The sequence below is a fragment of the Rhinopithecus roxellana genome, chromosome 7 (genome assembly GCF_007565055.1).
Source record: "Rhinopithecus roxellana isolate Shanxi Qingling chromosome 7, ASM756505v1, whole genome shotgun sequence".
NCBI lineage: Eukaryota > Metazoa > Chordata > Mammalia > Primates > Cercopithecidae > Rhinopithecus > Rhinopithecus roxellana.
In genome coordinates, this window is record NC_044555.1 from 73,954,271 (window position 1) to 73,973,678 (window position 19,408).

Genomic DNA, 19,408 nt, shown 5'->3' on the forward strand with positions numbered 1-19,408 from the left:
ATTTCCTTTGTCACTTTAATTGAAAATGAAAAGATTCTGCCACCAGCTGTCAGACACAGGATTTGTGTAGGAAAATTAAACTCTATTTGTTTTTACACCTTATTATTTTGGTAAAGGGCTTGGCGTACTCAGTAGAGTCATAAGTATTCTGTCTAGATATTTTTACACCATGTTCCTTTTAGATTCCAAACCCTTTGGGAGGATCTTCCTAAACAAGGTAAAAGCAAAATGCCAAATTCCATATTTTTGCCCTTCTTTTAAAGGGAATCCATACCAAGTGTTTTCAAGAACTTCCTGTCACTTCAAAGAAATTTTTAGTGTGAATACGTAGAGGACATGAGTTGAAATGGCAAGAAACAGATGCGTGGTCTACAAAAAAATCCACAGAACAAATCCTGACATGTCACTAAAGATGTAGAATGAATCTCTGCCTCTTGAGTAAGCAGTAACACTGTAACCACAATAGTTTTGACTGGAGGCTACAGTGTCAACTGTTGACGGCCACTGCACAGAACATTCTCTTTTAGAAATATATTTGACATCAGTTATATCTTGGGAATCAAGGTTTTGGCCAGCCACAAAGAATGTTCTCTGGCCAGCATGGATGTGTACTTATTAGATGATGGCTTAATGTTGGTCTGCAGTAGGAAGTATTCCTGGAGGTTGACAGAGCTCATGGGGCTGGAAATGGGTATGAAGAAAACAGTTTGAACACTGACTGACTGCGAGGCAGTTCGATTCGTGAAACAAGTCATTACTGACAAATAGAGGCTAGTGTATCTCCGTCACAGTAGCTCATCACTCCCAGCTTCTCCTTTGTGGCCCAGGGTCCAAGTCACTAAACATCAATCAAGTCAGCATCACTTTTGGAACCCAAATCAAGGTCACTCCTTGCCTTTGGATCTTGTCTCTTTATCGTCAAGTCCACAATTTCATGCATCGTACATTGGATAACACTATGGACTCTAATATTGATTAATAAATATTGATACAATTCTCTGCTTATGGTTTCTTTAAAGATTTCAGTATTTGAGAAAACCACTGATATTCTTCACATTTATTTCTAACTTTGAGTTATTTAAAGTAATGCGTGTGTATATATGCGTGTATGTGTGTATATGTGTACGTATCTATGCCAACAACTATGTTTCCTATTTGTCATGCACTGAAATCATTATTGTGTGGCAATACTGGTCATACTACTGCTTGCTGATACACTGCAGTGAAGGTGAATCCCTTTTCTTCTGCCAAATTTAATAAGATGCTTAAGTTTTGTAGCACTTGTATTGCAAACTGGACAACTAAATCATGTTTTAAAGCACTGCTCTTTGTTGTTCACAAAGGAGAAAACATTGAGAGTCAGTCCTGAAGCAACACCAAGCCTTACAAGGCTGGCCTCAGAGGCTCTTTACCTCTGTTCTGCCATCCTGTCTTCTCTCTGTACTACAAGCAGTGCCGTAAGAATCCTCACACTGAAACACCTAAGGTGTCTCCTTTGTGTCAGACACCGGTCCAACAATCTGGATGTGTAATCTCATTTATTCCTCACGACAGACCTAGGAGGTGATCTATAATGCTTCCTCTAGTTCATCATGTTAATAGAATAAAGAAGAAAAATGTATGATCATGTCACTAGATGAAGTAAGAATATTTGATAAAAATCAGTATCAATTAACCACAAAAACTTTGCAAGTAAGAAGAGTAGGGGATTGTATTAATCTGACCAGGGATGTCTTCAAAAACCTTACATTTAAACATCATGCCTAATATTATCACTTTTAGTCACCATTGTACTGAAACTCTCAGCCAGTTTTAAGGCAAGGGAAAACTAAAACGTCAAAGATATGGAAAGGAAAATATAAAATTCCCATTATTTACAAACTAGATGATGGTTTTTGTAGAAAAAATGCAAACAAATCATCAGAGAAAATGTTATAATTAACAAAGTACTAAAACAATATTGCTGGATTCACAGTCAATATATGAATATAAAACATATTTATAATACACCAACAACAAAAATCAGAAAGTAAAATTGAGGAAAAAGTATGCCATCTATAATAGGATAAAAATAAAAACAAATATCTTGGAAAAAGCATATTAAAAAGTGTCATACTCTCTATCCAATATATTATAAAACATTGTTGAGAGAAAAATTTTAAAACTGAATACAGTGACATATCATGTTTGTAGATTGGAAGACTCAGTATTTTTAAGATGCGAATTCTTCAAAATCATTGACACATGGATGAATTCAATCTCTATAAATATCTCAGGAGGTTTTTGTGGAAATTGAAAAATTAACTCAAATATGTATATATAAATTCAAAAAGCCAAGAATAATTGAGACAATTTGAAAAAGAAGTAAAAACTAGAGGACTATCGTTAGAAATATTTATAAAACTATGGTAGTTAAGACAGTAAGGTATTGTCAAAACATTGGAAAAATATGCCAAAGACTCTATAGAAAGTCCAAAAATTAACTTGCACGTATATGCATTACTTAGGGCAAATAAGGCACTGTAGAGCTTTGGGGAAAATCGTCATTTGAAAAATACATAATGACGTATCAGAGAAGGAGATCAGAAGAAAAAAAAAAAGAACACTGACCCTCTACAACAAAAATCAATTCTGGGTAGAAGAGCTCAAGAATAAAGGTGATATGGTTTGGCTATGCCCCTACCCAAATCTCATCTTGAATTGTAGCTCCCATAATCCCCACGTGTCATGTGAGAACCTGGTGGGAGGTAACTGAATCATGGCAACGAGGTTTTCCCATGTTGTTCCCGTGATAGTGAGTAAGTCTCATGAGATCTGACGGTTTTATAAAGTGCAGTTCTCCTGCACATGCTCTTTTGCCTACCGCCCATGTAAGGTATACCTTTGCTCCTCCTTCACCTTCCGCCATGATTGTGAGGTCTCCCCAGCCATGTGGAACTGTGTGTCCATTAAATCTCTTTTTCCTTATAAATTACCCAGTCTCAGGTATTTCTTCATAGCAGTATGAAAATGGACTAATACAAAAGGTGAAACAGTAGACAAGAAGACAAGAAAGGAGTATATCTTTGTGACCTTTGTATGAAAAAGGATTTCCTAACCAGGACACAGAGAATACTAAACCTAAAGGAAACAAAATGAATTGCTTATCTCTAAAATTAAGAACCACTAAGGGCTGGGAGTGGTGGCTCACACCTGTAATCCCAGCACTTTGGGAGGCTGAGGCAGGGAGATCACCCGAGGTCAGGAGTTCAAGATCAGCCTGGTCAACATGGTGAAACCCCATCTCTACTGAAAATACAAAAAATTAGCCAGGCATGGTGGCAGCCACCTTTAATCTCAGCTACTCTGGAGGTTAAGACAGGAGAATTGCTCGAACCCGGGAGGCGGACCAGCCTGGGCAACAAGAGTCAAACTCCATTAAAAAAAAAAAAAAAACCACTAAGAAGAAAGTTAAAAATGCAAGAGTGAATCAGAGTGGAAGAAAATACTTACATGAAAACAAATGACGGCTGGACGTGGTGGCTCACGCCTATAATCCTAGCACTTTGGGAGGCCAAGGCTGGCAGATCACTTGAGGTCAGGAGTTCGAGACCAGCCTGGCCAACATGGTGGAACCCCATCTCTACTAAAAATACAAAAATTAGCTGGGCATGGTGGCACACACCTATAATCCCAGCTACTCAGGAGGCTGAGGCAGGAGAATCGCTTGAACCTGGGAGGCAGAGGTTGCAGTGAGCTGAGATCACACCACTGCACCCCAGACTAGGCAACACAGCAAGACTGTGTCTCAACAAACAAACAGACAAACAAATAAACAAACACCAAATGACCTGTATATACAATATAAAAAGCATTCTTGCAGGACAGAGTAGTTAAAGAGTTGAAAGAGTCCTTCAAAAAAGAGAAATCCAATTGTCAGTAAACTTACAGAAAGGTGCTCAACTTCTTGGACATCAGAAAAGTGCAAATTCAAATAGCAATGAGGTATCACTACGAACATACCAGAAAGGGTAAACTTACAAAGATGGTAAATATCACATGGCAGAGAGAATGCGGAGCACCTGGAACCATCACCATGCCCTACTGGTGAGAATGTAAACTGGTACAACCATTTTGGAAAACTATCAATGTTTTCTAAAACTTGACATACTCTACGGCCTAAGAATCCCACCTCTATGGAAGAGTATGCATCAAAACAACATGTGCTAATAGGGCATTCACACGGGTACTATTCTTAATAGCTCCACATCTGAGTAAGTAAATCTCCATCCACAGCTGAAAGGATACACAGATTGACGTATACTAAGGACATCCAGGCAGCAATATAAATGAATTGTTTCATGCAACACAATGCATTGGTTTTTCATAAAATGCTCATGGCAAGAAGCCAAATACAAATAGAAATTGAGTGACTCCATTCTGATAAATTTCAAATACAGGCAAAATAAATATTGAATTTCAAAAGTCAGGATGGTGGTGGTTACTCTTGTATGCTTGAGGTATTTACTTTTTCAATGGTAGATGTTTACATTTTCATTTTATTACATTATGCTTAAAATTTTAATATTAATAAAATATGTTATATTTTTAAAATATGAATAAGTTGATAATTTTAATATAATAGATCAAATAATTTTCTTACTTAATGTTTATTATAAAATTAATTGTAATATAGACATATAATATAATCTTAATGCAATAAATGTTGAATAAACTTTAATTTTAATTAACATTATAGAAATAAAATATGTTAATATTAATAATAATATTATTTTACTTGCAGAATGGATTTCAGCACCTTGAAAGAAAATCCTGGAATAGGAACCACTCCAATACCAATATTGCTTATGGCACATGGCCCATCAATACCTTGAGTAAAAGTGAATTTCAGAAGAATGAGGAGAATTTTGAAAACCTAACTCTTAAAACAATCTATTCTGTTTATGTTTTTAAGAGGCATAAGAGTGATAAAGATAAAAGACTCTATGTTGAATAAATTCTAAAAGTACCACCTTGATAATAGAAAAACAAATATTCAAAGACCAAAAAAAATAAACAAACAAAAAGAATTTACGCTAAAGATAAACGTTCAAACAAACAAAATGAATCTATCCTAAGGACAAATGCATTGGGGCCTTAATTAGAAAACAGAAATTCTAAAGGAACTGAAATGTTTCATTGTACTGGAATAATGACATGTATTATGATATTAAGATATACCCATACAGAGTAGCATTTATAGAATGCTATGAAAAATGCATTACAATATAGCAGCTCAAATAATGTTACACAGAAGTATGTGTGTATGTTTTATAAACACACACACACACACCCTGAGTGAAAGACAGATGCATAGAAAATTTCTGAAAGGAAACCCACCAAAATGCTGTTTCAGGAAATGATACTGAGATAATAGGTGACTTTCCCCTCCTACTTTCTAAATTATTTGTATTATGGATCTTTTTTTAAAAAAATAAATAATTTATAACAAAAATTACAGCTCAAAATAATGAGTATTTCGAGTGTTTTGGATATAACATCAGCCAATCAGCCCTCTGGGAAAGAAATGAAGACAAGCTAATATTCCTGAAATGAAAATATTTAAGTAATTGACTGTTGTAGATTTCCAGATGTGAGATAACTATCAACTCATTCAGACTTATACTATTTAAGTGTTTTGTTCAACAACCATTTGCCTTAGTATCGATACTGTGGCTTGACATTTACTTCTTCAAAACTACCTCTACATTACTGTGCTGTTTAAAGCAAGTAAGAAAAAAGTAAGTAATGTTTATGTACCTTCTGTTTTCTTCCAGTAGACTTTAACTTGCAGTTGGCCATCCTGATAGAAGGGAGCTCCAACTTCCAGCGGGCGAGTGGGTCGTCGTCTTTGAAAAGGGAGTTGTGTTTGAATTCCACCTTTTCTAGTTTTCACAAGCTGTTCTTCTATAACAAATTACAACATTATAAGTTACTTGTTAAAAATAATTTTAGATTCCTGGGCAAGGTGGTCAAATAGGAACAGCTCCAGTATGCAGCTTCCAGTGAGACCAACACAGAAGGTGGGTGATTTCTCCATTTCCAACTGAGGTGTGCGGCTCATCTCATTGGGACTGGTTAGACAGTGGGTTCAGCCCATGGAGGGCGAGCAGAAGCAGGGTGGGGCGCTGCCTCACCCAGGAAGCACGAGTCCCTGGGAACTTCCTTTGCTAGCCAAGGGAAGCCATGAGTGAATGACAGCTATCTGGCTCAGATACTACACTTTTCCCACTGTCTTCACAACTCGCAGACCAGGAGGTTACCTCAGGTGCCTACACCACCAGGGCCCTGAGTTTCGAGTGCAAAACTGGGAGGCCATTTGGGTAGGCACAGAGCTACCTGCAGGAGTTTTTTTATTTTTATTTATTTATTTTTAGATGGAGTCTCGTTCTGTCGCCCAACAAAGATCAAAAGAGACAAAGAAGGGGAATATATAATGGTAAAGGATTCAACGCAACAGAAGAGCTAACCTAAATATATATGCACCCAATATAGGACCACCCAGATTCATTAAGCAAGTTCTTAGAGACCTATAAAGATACTTAGACTCCCACACAATAATAGTGGGAGGTTTTAACACCCCATTGTCAATATTAGACAGAACAACAAGACAGAAAATTAACAAGAACATTCAGGACTTGAACTCAGCTCTGGACCAAGCGTACCTATAGATATCTACTGAACTCTCCACCACAAATCAACAGAATATACATTCTTCTCAGCACCATATAGCACTTATTCTAAAATTGATCACATAATTGGAAGTAAAATATTCCTCAGCAAATGCAAACGAATGGAAATAATAACAAACAGTCTCTCAGACCACAGTGCAATCAAATTAGAACTCAGGATTAAGAAAGCCACTCAAAACCATACAACTACATGGAAACTGAACAATATGCTCCTGAATGACTCCTGGGTAAATAATGAAATTAAGGCAGAAATAAGTAAGTTCTTTGAAACCAATGAGAACAAAGACACAATGTACCAGAATCACTGGGAAACAACTAAAGCAGTGTGTAGAGGGAAATTTATAGCACTAATACCCACAAGAGAAAGCGGGGAAGATCTAAAATCGACACCCTAACATCACAATTAAAAGAACTGGAGAAGCAAGAGCAAACACATTCAAAAGCCAGGAGAAGACAAGAAATAACTGAAATCAGAGCAGAACTGAAGGAGATAGAGACACAAAAAAAACCCTTCAAAAAATCAGTGAATCCAGGAGCTGGTTTTTTGGAAACATTAACAAAATAGGTAGACCACTAGCCAGACTAATAAAGAAGAAAAGAAAGAAGAATCAAATAGACACAATAATAAATGATAAAGGGGATATCACTACTGATCTCACAGAAGTACAAACTACCATCAGAGAATACTATAAACACCTCTACGCAAACAAACTAGAAAATCTAGAAGAAATGGATAAATTCCTGGGCACATACACCCTCCCAAGACTAAATCAGGAAGAAATTGAATCTCTGAATAATAGCCTACCAACCAAAAAAAGCCCAGGACCAGATGGATTCACAGTTGAATTTTACCACAGATGCAAACAGGAGCTGGTATTATTCCTTCTAAAACTATTCCAAACAATAGAAAAAGAGGGACTCCTCCCTAACCCATTTTATGAGGCCAGCATCATGCTGATACCAAAACCTGGCACAGACACAACAAAAAAAGAAAATTTCAGGCCAATATACCTGATGAACATTGATGTGAAAATCCTCAATCAAATACTGGCAAACCAAATCCAGCAGCACATCAGAAAGTTTATCCATCACGATCAAGTTGGCTTCATTCCTGGGATGCAAGGCTGGTTCAACATACTCAATCCATCACATAAAGAGAACCAATGACAAAAAACACATGATTATCTCAATAGATGCAGAAAAGGTCTTCAATAAAATTCAGCACCCCTTCATGCCTAAAAACTCTCAATAAACTAGGTATTGATGGAACATATCTCAAAATAATAAGAGCTATTTATGACAAACCCACAGACAATATCATACTGAATGGGCACAAGCTGGAAGCATTCCCTTTGAAAACTGGCACAAGACAAGGATGCCTTCTCTCACCACTCCTATTCAACATAGTATTGGAAGTTCTGGCCAGGGCAATCAGGCAAGAGAAAGAAATAAAGGTATTCAAATAGGAAGAGAGGAAGTCAAATTGTCTCTATTTGCAGATGACATGATTGTGTATTTAGGAAACCCAATCGTCTAAGCCCAAAATCTCCTGAAGCTGATAAGCAACTTCAGCAACGTCTCAGGATACAAAATCAATGTGCAAAAATCACAAGCATTCCTATACACCAATAACAGACAAACAGAGAGCCAAATCATGAGTGAACTCCCATTCACAGTTGCTACAAAGACAATAAAATATCTAGGAATCCAACTTACAAGGGATGTGAAGGACCTCTTCAAGGAGAACTACAAACCACTACTCAAGGAAATAAGAGAGGATACAAACAAATGGAAAAACATTCCATGAGCATGAATAGGAATAATCAATATCGTGAAAATGGACATACTGCACAAAGTAATTTATAGATTCAATGCTATTCCCATCTAGCCACCATTGACTTTCTTCACAGAATTAGAAACAACTACTTTAAATTTCATGTGGAACCAAAAAAGAATCCGTATAGCCAAGACAATCCTAAGCAAAAAGAACAAAGCTGGAGGCATCATGCTACCTGATTTCAAACTACACTACAAGGCTACAGTAACCAACACAGCATGGTACTGGTACCAAAACAGATACATAGACCAATGGAACAGAACAGAGGTCTCAGAAATAACACCACACATCCACAACCATCTGATCTTTGACAAACCTGACAAAAGCAATAGGGAAAGGATTCCCTATTTAATAAATGGTGTTGGGAAAACTGGCTAGCCATATGCAGAAAACTGAAACTGGATCCCTTCCTTTCACCTTATACAAAAATTAACTCAAGATGGATTAAAGATTTAAATGCAAGACCTAAAACCATAAAAACCCTAGAAGAAAACCTAGGCAATACCATTCAGGACATAGGCATGGGCAAAGACTTCACGACTAAAATACCAAAAGCAATTGCAACAAAAGCCAAAACTGACAAATGGGATCTAATTAAACTAAAGAGCTTCTGCACAGCAAAAGAAACTAGCATCAGAGTGAACAGGCAACCTACAGAATCAGAGAACATTTTTGCAATCTATCCATCTGACAAAGGGCTAATAATATCCAGAATCTACATGAAACAAACAAATTTACAAGAAAAAAAAACAACTCTATCAAAAAGTGGGCAAAGGATATGAACAGACACTTCTCAAAAGAAGACATTTATGCGGCCAACAAACATATGAAAAAAAGCTCACCATCACTGGTCATTAGATAAATGCAAATCAAAACCACAATGAGATACTATCTCATGCCAGTTAGAATGGTGATCATTAAAAAGTCAGGAAACAACAGATGCTGAAGAGGATGTGGAGAAATAGGAATGCTTTTGCACTGTTGGTGGGAGTGTAAATTAGTTCAACCACTGTGGAAGACAGTGTGGCGATTCCTCAAGGATCTAGAACTAGAAATACCATTTGACCCAGCAATTCCATTATTGGATATATACCCAAAGGATTTTAAATCATTCTACTATAAAACACATACACACATATGTTTATTGCAGCACTATTCACAATAGCAAAGACTTGGTGCCAACCCAAATTCCCATCAATGATAGACTGGATAAAGAAAATGTGGCATATACACCATGGAATACTATGCAACCATATAAAAGAATGAGTTCATGTCCTTTGCGGGGACATGGATGAAGCTGGAAACCACAATTCTCAGCAAACTAACACAGGAACAGAAAACCAAACACTGCATGTTCTCACTCGTAAGTGGGAGTTGAACAATGAGAACACATGGGCACAGGGAGGGGAACATCACACACCAGGGCCTGTTAGGGGTAGGGGGCAAGGGGAGGTATAACATTAGGAGAAATACCTAACGTAGATGATGAGTTGATGGGTGCAGCAAACCACCATGGCACATGTATACCTATGTTAACAAACCTGCACATTGTGCACATGTATCCCAGAACTTAAAATATAATAAAAAAAAATAATCATTATTATATAACCTGATATTAGTCCCAGTGTACTTCATTTCGCCCTATAATTTAGTCATATTAAATGTCTTCTTTTTTTTAAAGTAAAAGATGGTATAACTGCATATTCTTTCATGTTCAAGTTAATGAACCGCCCCCCCTTCAAAATCCACTGGAATACTAAAAGTGTATTACATGTAATCCCCAGTATTTAATTTGGTAAGTAACATATATTCACCAGGCTTGAAAGATGCTCCAATGTAAATAATAAGTATAAATAATATTTCTCATTATAGTTTTTTTTATAGTTATGGGGAAAATAAAATAATATTACAATACCATTTCGTGAAGCAGTCGATAGGTTTCCGTGGAAAACCTATATGTAATATGGAAGTATGAGTATTATCCATCAATACTTGGTGCAGGGCTCTAAACGGAAATGTGGTTCAGCTTTGTCAAATAAATAGTAAAGAGCAAATTGCACCTACTCAGTTGACAATGCCAACTTCAGCTTCAACACTCAGCAACCAATCTGTGTGCCATTCAGATTAGTGACAGACATCCAAATTCTGACAGATATTAAAGGGAAACTTTAAAATATCCAGCAAATGAAATGAAATGAAAAGGCATCAGGTTGGGCAATGGAGTACAAGAACCCATTCAGTAATTAGCTCTTTCTGTCAGCAATTCTGAGCACTTCCCAAGAGCCAGGCATTGAGCTAGGACTTGCAGAGATAAAGTTTTTGCACCTGAGGGGCTCTTGAAATACCACCAGACAAATCGTCTCATGATGGTGCGCCAGCAGTGAGCTTGACCAAAGGCACCTGCCCAGGTCAAGAGCATCAGTCTGACCAGCCACTGTTTCTGTTCTTTGAAAAAGTGGCCGCAAGTTTTCTGAGAAATCAAGCCATGGGAGTATAACTGCTGCCATGTGACATGGTATTTTGTGAAGAAACCAGGACACTTTAGGAAAGACGAGGTGAAAGTATGTTCCCATGTTCATTATTGGTTGCTATTTAAAAGCATGAACTTTTTTTCCCTATTGTCCATTTAAAAGTGTATTCAACATATATTTGTTGCAATGCTAGGGCACCATAAAACTGAACAAGGATTGCAAGCCCTATGCATCCCATATCCAGTGGGAGATAGAGACATACTACTATAAATCAAAACAGCATTAAATACATCTTTGAATCAGGCAGTTCAAGATTTCATTCTTAGCGTATGTCATTTCTTACTGTGTTGTTGTGCAGAGTCATGATCTGATTCTAGTTTTAGTTTGTTTTTTATTATTCTGTTTTAATTTAGCTGTATCTTTCTCTCTTTTGCCATTCCTAATTCTCCAAATCTGCTTGTTTTCTGTGTATCTATACTTCTGATTGCTTTAGCTCAGAATGGACCAGCACTACTTGTTTCTGTGAACCTTCTTCGCCCATGAAAACTTCTCAGAGGCTCTCCCTGGTGAAGATTTTCCAGAGTAAATCAAAACACACCAGTCTTTTGTGTTCCTGTATTTTTTCAGTTTTAAGTCATTTTTTCTTCTTTGTTTCTCAAACTCAACCCAGAAGTCCTCTACAAAGCAGAGCTCATCCTAATCTTCCTTGGATGAAATGAAATAAATAAAATTATGAATTGATGGCTCTTTATACCAAATATATTACCAAACACTCACTTGCCTCGGGCTATTTGGGGTGTTTTATTTATGTCAATACAGTAATCCTTTAACATGAGATTCAAACATGTTGCAGGAAGGGCAATAAACCTAATTTTTTTTTCTTTGGAAACAGGGTTTCACACCATTGCCCAGGTTGGTCTCAAACTTCTGGCTCAAGTGATCCTCCCATCTGAGCCCCCGAAGTAGTTAGGAGTATAGGCACATGCCCCTGAACTTCACTTTTGACTCCAGGTGTGTTCCTGAGGGGCTTGGTTGGGGTGGTGAATTTTGACACTAACTTATATTCATAGAGCCATCCTATGAAATTAGGCAGAGGCCAGTAAACTTTTCCTAAATGGCCAGATAGTAAATATTTTTGGTTCTGTGCATCATATGGTAAATGTTTTTAGTTTTGCAGACCGGTCTCTCTCCCAACTACTCAATTACTGTTGTACGCCCCAAACAGCCAGACCTGATATGTAAATGATATGCAAACAAATGTGACCCTGTGCCAATAAAAACTTATTTACAAAACCAGGAGGGGGCTGGATTTGGCCTGTGGGCCATAGTTTGCAGACCCTTGAGAAAGAGGAATTAGCGTGCACTGAAGATGAAAAAAGCGGCACTCAAAAATACTAAGAACTGTATTCAGTTTCACATAATTCAAACAGAGAAGGTGAAATTTAATCCCAGGGCCATCCCATGCCCAACTTCTGTTTCCATCACCATGTACTGAGTCTTACAGAGTACCCATTTATATGGTTTAATAATTAGGACACCAAAAATTTCCCTAGGCCCCAAATTTCTCCCTCACCTACTCACTGAATTTAGAGGTTGCATACATAGAAATTCTGCCCTTTGATGCAAGACTTTTCTGCTTTCTGAATTCCAAATAGCCCTTTGAGAGATAAAAGGGTAAGCTGTATTGATTTTATGCCTATAAACAATGTGTCATCGAAACTCTTCTAATAAAAGCAGTGAGGTTTGCATTCTTGGGCAGGTGAGAGGAAGACAGAAGGATGAGATGGAGAGAACACGCCCAAACTGGGGTACGACAAGATCAGTCAAGGAAAGCTGTGGACCCCAGAAGATAATCTACATCAACTCAATTTTTCCTGACACTGGCATGACCAATGAATTGTCTATCCAATGGACCAGATGAAAGGAAAATAAAAACACACATTTGTTAGATTCGCATTTAGGCTATTTTAGCTTAAAGAGTTCAAATCAATGTGTGGATAACAGAATCATGTATGAGGTTGCTACTTTTTGAGAGTCAGTATAACCAATAACATAGGAAGCTTAGAACCCAGGAGAAGAGATAGGAACCAGATACAGAAAACTCATGGTTATCCTAGCCAAAGTCCATCACTTTCTTGACATTGTCACGGAGTTAAAGAGTCCTCCTAGTTATACCCAAAGTCTTCATGACATAACTAATTAAGAATTTAAGTTTTCTTTTGCTTTTATTGTTTTAAGGGTTAGGGTCTCCCTCTGTCTCCCAGGCTGGAGTGCAATGGCACTATCATGGCTCACTGCAGCTTCAAACTGCTAGGCTCAAGTGATTCTCCTGCCTCAGCCTCCCAAGCAGCTGGGACTACAGGCATGCACCACCAAGCCTGGCTCATTTTTTTTAAGAGACACAGCCTCACTATGTTGCCCAGGCTGGTTTCCAACTCCTGGCCTCAAGCAATCCTCCTACCTTGGCCTCCCAAATTGCTGGGATTACAGGCATGAGCTACTGTGCCCAGCCAGGATCTAAGATTTTCACAAACCCATTTATGTTTCTACTACTCTGTGGTAATATTGAGAACTCACCACCAGATAACTAAGACAGATGCTATGTTTAGATAGACATCATGTTTAGGTACCAGGTTTAACTTCAATGTCGATCTTGTCTTCCTACTTGCTTTATATCCTAGGCAAACTTTTTCTTGTCTTTTCTTCTTCTTTTTTTTTTTTAAAATGGAGTCTTGCTCTGTCACCCAGGCTGTAGTGGAGTGCAGTGGCACAATCTCAGCTCATTGCAACCTCTGCCTCCCGGGTTCAAGTCATTCTCGTGCCTCAGCCTCCTGAGTAGCTGGGACTACAGGCATGCATCACCATGCCAGGCTAATTTTTATATTTTTAGTAGACACGGGGTTTTACCGTGTTGGCCAGGCTGGTCTTGAACTCTTGACCTCAAGTGATCTGCCCATCTTGGCCTCCCAAAGTGCTGGGATTACAGGCAAGAGCTACCGCGCCCAGCCCTAGGCAAACTTTAGTATTTAATTATGTATGTAAAAACATATTTTTATATATCTCAAGATTGAACCGTTGTTACTTTGCTAAAATGATTCAAGAAAAGAAATCCACCAACAATTAGTGTTGCTGACACATGCCATGAGTAAAAACTGAATAAGGTGCATACTACAATGCTAGCAGTATGACCCTGACTTTATAAGAATGTCTCCTCCGGCCGGGCGCGGTGGCTCAAGCCTGTAATCCCAGCACTTTGGGAGGCCGAGACGGGCGGATCACGAGGTCAGGAGATCGAGACCATCCTGGCTAACATGGTGAAACCCCGTCTCTACTAAAAAAATACAAAAAAACTAGCCGGGCGAGGTGGCGGGCGCCTGTAGTCCCAGCTACTCGGGAGGCTGAGGCAGGAGAATGGCGTGAACCCGGGAGGCGGAGCTTGCAGTGAGCTGAGATCCGGCCACTGCACTCCAGCCTGGGCGACAGAGCGAGACTCCATCTCAAAAAAAAAAAAAAAAAAAAAAAAAAAAAAAAAAAAAAAGAATGTCTCCTCCACTTTCAATAATAAGCAAAAATGGAATAATATCATATCTACCATATTCTGAAAAAGTTATGATGTCTGATTTACACTCTTTGATAGTCATAGAAATTAAGAAAATAAAATATGTACACTATTTTTCAAACATCCAAGTTTTGATTAATTTTATAGATCATCAAGAGATTCAGAGTATTTTCTCTCCCATCTATTCTTGTTCTGAAGAGCCAGAAAATAATTCCAGTCCCATGAGGCAACTATAAAACATTCGGAACCTGTCAAACTTGAAAATATTCCTCCTGTCTTCAAAGAAACAAGCTACCTTTCCATTAAAGACAATGCTATATCATACTTCCTTCAAGGGACTCTTTCATAAAACTGCATGAACATTCAGCCTTCACTTGAATAGAAATGCTTATCATTAAAACACCTAGTAGCCTGCAGACCTGGAAAAATATAATTCAAAAAGTAATTTATATACTGACATTTACTACTCTCCTTCCTATAAAATGTAATTTCCCTTGCTTATACTATAACGTTGTAATTATTCTTTACTTCTAGTTGGTTTGTGATGAAATATATAATGTTCTTATAAAAGTCACAGACTAGTGTTTATGAGATTATATATCAACATTGGGATATAAAATCCTGACAAACATTCAACTGTATCCTACGTAATCCGTTGAAAAGTCAGTCTCTTCTGTGGAATCACCTGAGACCCAAACAATATGTGTTGCTATAGGTACTTTGCACTATGACTTCTTTTTCTTACTTTTATTTTATTCCTTTTCTGAATCTATGCAAGAGGAATCAGTCTTTAGAATAAAGTGGTCTTTGATAGGTTAACTAACATATCTCTTAATTGATCAGCTAAAGTATTACCTAGTTTTAAAAGATAATTAGCAAAAGACCTTAACACAGGGAATCAATCGGTCGAATAGATTTCTTTCATTTAACTGCCTGCTTTGTTCATTGAATTCATAATTCCAGTGTCTCCCCACTTGGCTAAAAACTCCCACTGGTAAAGATAATTCCTCTGGAACAGCCAACCAAGTGAAAACACAAACTCTTGGAGGACACAGTTAAAACATGCGAATGGCTTGCAAAAGATGTCCAACCTTGGTTGTTCCAAGATGAGACCAAAAGCCATTTCTTTCTCTCTTCCCCTTTAGTATTTATGACCATAGCAGATGAAAGCTTAAGAAAGCTGTAGTGTGGCACAGAGCAGGTTGAATGGAAAGACAGTTGCACTCAGCTGAGTTACAATCAATTTACTGAGCTTTTACTATGTTCCTGGAAAATTCAAGAAACCTGTGGGTCCTGAAATAATTACAGGACCTAGAAACAAACTGAAGTGAACAGGAAGTGGTAAAAAGAAGTCTCCCAAGTTTCTGGTCAGTAGTAACCTCAATGGAGACCAGAGATACATGGGAACATCAAGCTTTGTCAGCGGAGGGAGTGAGTTCAATGTGGAGTATGTTGAGGTTGAGATGCCTGTATGACATTCAGATACAGGGAATGACAGGCTAGAGACATCTGGTATTAGTGGAGAAATCAAGGCTGGAGCTGAGTCATTGAGAACAAACCATGAGTAGGTAGTGACTAAATTGTCAGAGCAGATAAGGTAGAACCCTGGAGAGCTCCAATGTCCAAGAGCTGGATGGAGGCAGGAGATCCTACAAGGAAACTGAGGTATGAGAAAAATTAAGACATCTGGGAGTCAAATACACAAAGGCCAAGATGTAACAATGGGGAAAGTGTAGTTAAACAAGGACAAACTCATCAGAAATGGTCAATAAAATTGCAATGGAAAACATCCACCAGACTTAGAAATTAGCAGGGGCAGATTTGGTAGAAAAGTGAGATTGAAAAATAGATTGCAGAAACTTGAGAAAAAATGTGGAAAGGAGAAAGATAAGATGGTAGCTAGAATGAAACCAGCATCAATGAAAGCTTTGCTTTAGAACTGGAAGCAAAGCCAGTGGATCAAGCCTCTCCACTGGATCAAGCCAGTGGAGAGGAATAGGTTGAGGTTGTAGGTAAACAAGGGAATAACTAATTAACTTGGTTTCAAAAATATTTTTGTTACCGTGTGTATATGCCAGGGATTATGATGGATACTGTGACCAGATATATAGATAATCCATGGTCTCTGACGTAGATGAGATTTGACTTCAGTCAATGCAGGTATCTGAGTTGGGAAGGAATGGGTCTAGAAACTACATGATGAAGTCCACCACATACAGAAGGAAGGCTGACTCCACCTTGGAATACAGAAGACAGGAGAAGATAAACATGGGCATGAGAATAGATATGTTTATATTTGTGGGGAACTGCATGGCTTACTAAGAGGAAGGGATTTAGACTAGACTGTGCACTCCATGTAATAGATATGTTTATATTTATGGGGAACTGCATGGCTTACTGAGAAGAAGGGATTTAGACTGGACTGTGCACTCCATGTGCAATGTGACTTAAAGGACAGAAAAAGGTTTATAATCATACTTGAGAGGGTAGCAGAAGGAGCGAATTAAAGAATATCTCCCTGAGTTACAGGATTCTGTGGGGATGCCCCAGGAGGGGTGAAAAACTTGTGGATATGCTACAGAGATCCAGGGTTTCATAAAAGTTTTGTCTGTGGGCTGGACCATGACAAGGCTCTAGATAATGTAACTTCAACAAGGACAAGCTGAGGTTGGACTTTTTTTCTCCTTGCTTTTGGTTCTGGAAATTAACAGATATTAAATTATGGGAATTTGCAATCCCATACCAGTTTCTAATGGGGAAAGAATGTTGTTTATTGGAAGAACCAGGAGACTAAAAGACATGCTTATTTTATACAATAGATGAAATCTCCACCACCAGTAGAGAAAGACAGCTCTTGCATGAGCTGAAGTTTAAAGGATTTTGGCCTGAGAGGGGGGTTGGTAAGGAATATAGAAGAATATAGTGAAGGATGCAGTTTTGGGGAAAGTGAGAATTGAAGATAACTAGGTAGCTGTCTTGAGAGTGGAACTCCAAAAAGAGAGAGATCTGTAAGTACACTGATATTTTCTAAAGAAAACTGACTGTTCTTTAAAGAATGGATATTTAAGAAAGAGCAGAAACATAATAGTAATTAGGAGACTATTTTAATTTATAGGAAAGAAAAGATAATAGCCTGAACAAGGGAAAGAACTGGACAGATTCCATATGGAATTTAAAATTAGAGACAAAAGGACTTTCTGAAGAACTGGATTTCTGGAGAGAAAAAACAGAAAAATGAAGAATGACTTCTGCATGTTTGGCCTGAGCAAAAGGCTGAATCTTGGTGCCATTTATTTAGATAGGCAAGCCCAAGAGAGGAACAGGTATGGGCGAAAATCCAGAGCTCGTGTTTGAACATTTTATTTGAAATATCTGCAAGCCATCCAAGTGGAGGTGCTAAGTGGGTGGCTGAATGTAGGACTTTGGAGTTCAAAGAGTGGTCAGGGTGGAAGGGCAGGGAGTCATTAGTACACAGATGGTGGTTAAATCCCTGCAACTCATGAGACCTCCAGGGGAGAGAGCAGTGGCCCATCCACCTTCATTCTTTCCTCACGCTGAGTTCTCTGCCCACGCAATATGCTTCTCTAACTCTCTACACTCATCCACGCTGCTGCGTTTGTGTGGAATGATGTCCATTCCTCGCGAGCCTGCAGGTCGCTCACTCTTCAGGACTTCATGAGAGATAATGTGATTCTCATTCCCACCTCCATGTCGGTCATTTCTGCTTCCACTGTTTCCTGTAGTTCTGTCTGTATGCAACACACAGATCTTTGTTATTATTTTACATGCTTATCTCCCAAATTCAAAATTAGGCACTTTTAAGGCAGAAACCAAAATACATCATTGTGCTAGGAATAATGTACGTGTGTGTATATATGTGTGTGTGTATGAGTATGTATGTGTGTATAGTTACGTGCATGTTTGTATTTGTAGACACGTGTATATGTATGCATATGTGTACATGTATACCTATGCGTACACTGTATTTATAGAAAATTATGGAACATATTGCTATACAGTGCATATATATAGTGTATTACAGCACATAGTGTGTGTATATGTATAATATAGTATTCCTGGCATTAGACACAGTGATGTCATAATTCATAGGCACACAATTTCTTTTTTTTTTTTTTTTGAGACGGAGTCTGGCTCTGTCGCCCAGGCTGGAGTGCAGTGGCCGGATCTCAGCTCACTGCAAGCTCCACCTCCCGGGTTCACGCCATTCTCCTGCCTCAGCCTCCTGAGTAGCTGGGACTATAGGCACCCACCACCTCGCCTGGCTAGTTTTTTGTATTTTTTTTAGTAGAGACGGGGTTTCACTGTGTTAGCCAGGATGGTCTCGATCTCCTGACCTCGTGATCCGCCTGTCTCAGCCTCCCAAAGTGCTGGGATTACAGGCTTGAGCCAGCACGCCCGGCCATAGGCACACAATTTCAATGTGATGAGTAGATGGATGAATGGATTAAAAATGAATGAGGTTACTAAACATATTTCCATGAGAACTTTTAGGTAAAATTTATATTGTACCGAGACTCACATACAAATTGACCATTTCAAGTCCATTTAATCTCCAACGAGACTATTTCTCAAACAGATAGAAATCTCTTGTTTCTGGACCATTTTTTGAAGCATTATTTCAAACAAACCTGCCCATTTGGATCCTACGTTTTCCCAGGGGTGGAAGGTAATGATGAGCGACCCCTGTGTCTCACTCTGCAAGACCAGCATTGCCTTTCCTAAATTCAGACAAATGTTGAACACATTCTTCTTCTCCTTCTGAACAAGGCCCACCGCCCTGATCAAAGGC

General features: G+C 38.4%; 1 protein-coding gene across 1 annotated transcript in view; it reads right to left on the reverse strand.

Moving 5' to 3' along the window:
- The window catches only part of ANOS1 (anosmin 1), a 213,298-nt gene that overhangs the window by 16,564 nt on the left and 177,326 nt on the right, over positions 1-19,408 (reverse strand). The window contains exon 9 of the mRNA XM_030934773.1: positions 5,800-5,946. Within this exon, the coding sequence (XP_030790633.1) occupies positions 5,800-5,946 (147 nt within the window). The remainder of the gene's footprint in view (positions 1-5,799; positions 5,947-19,408) is intronic.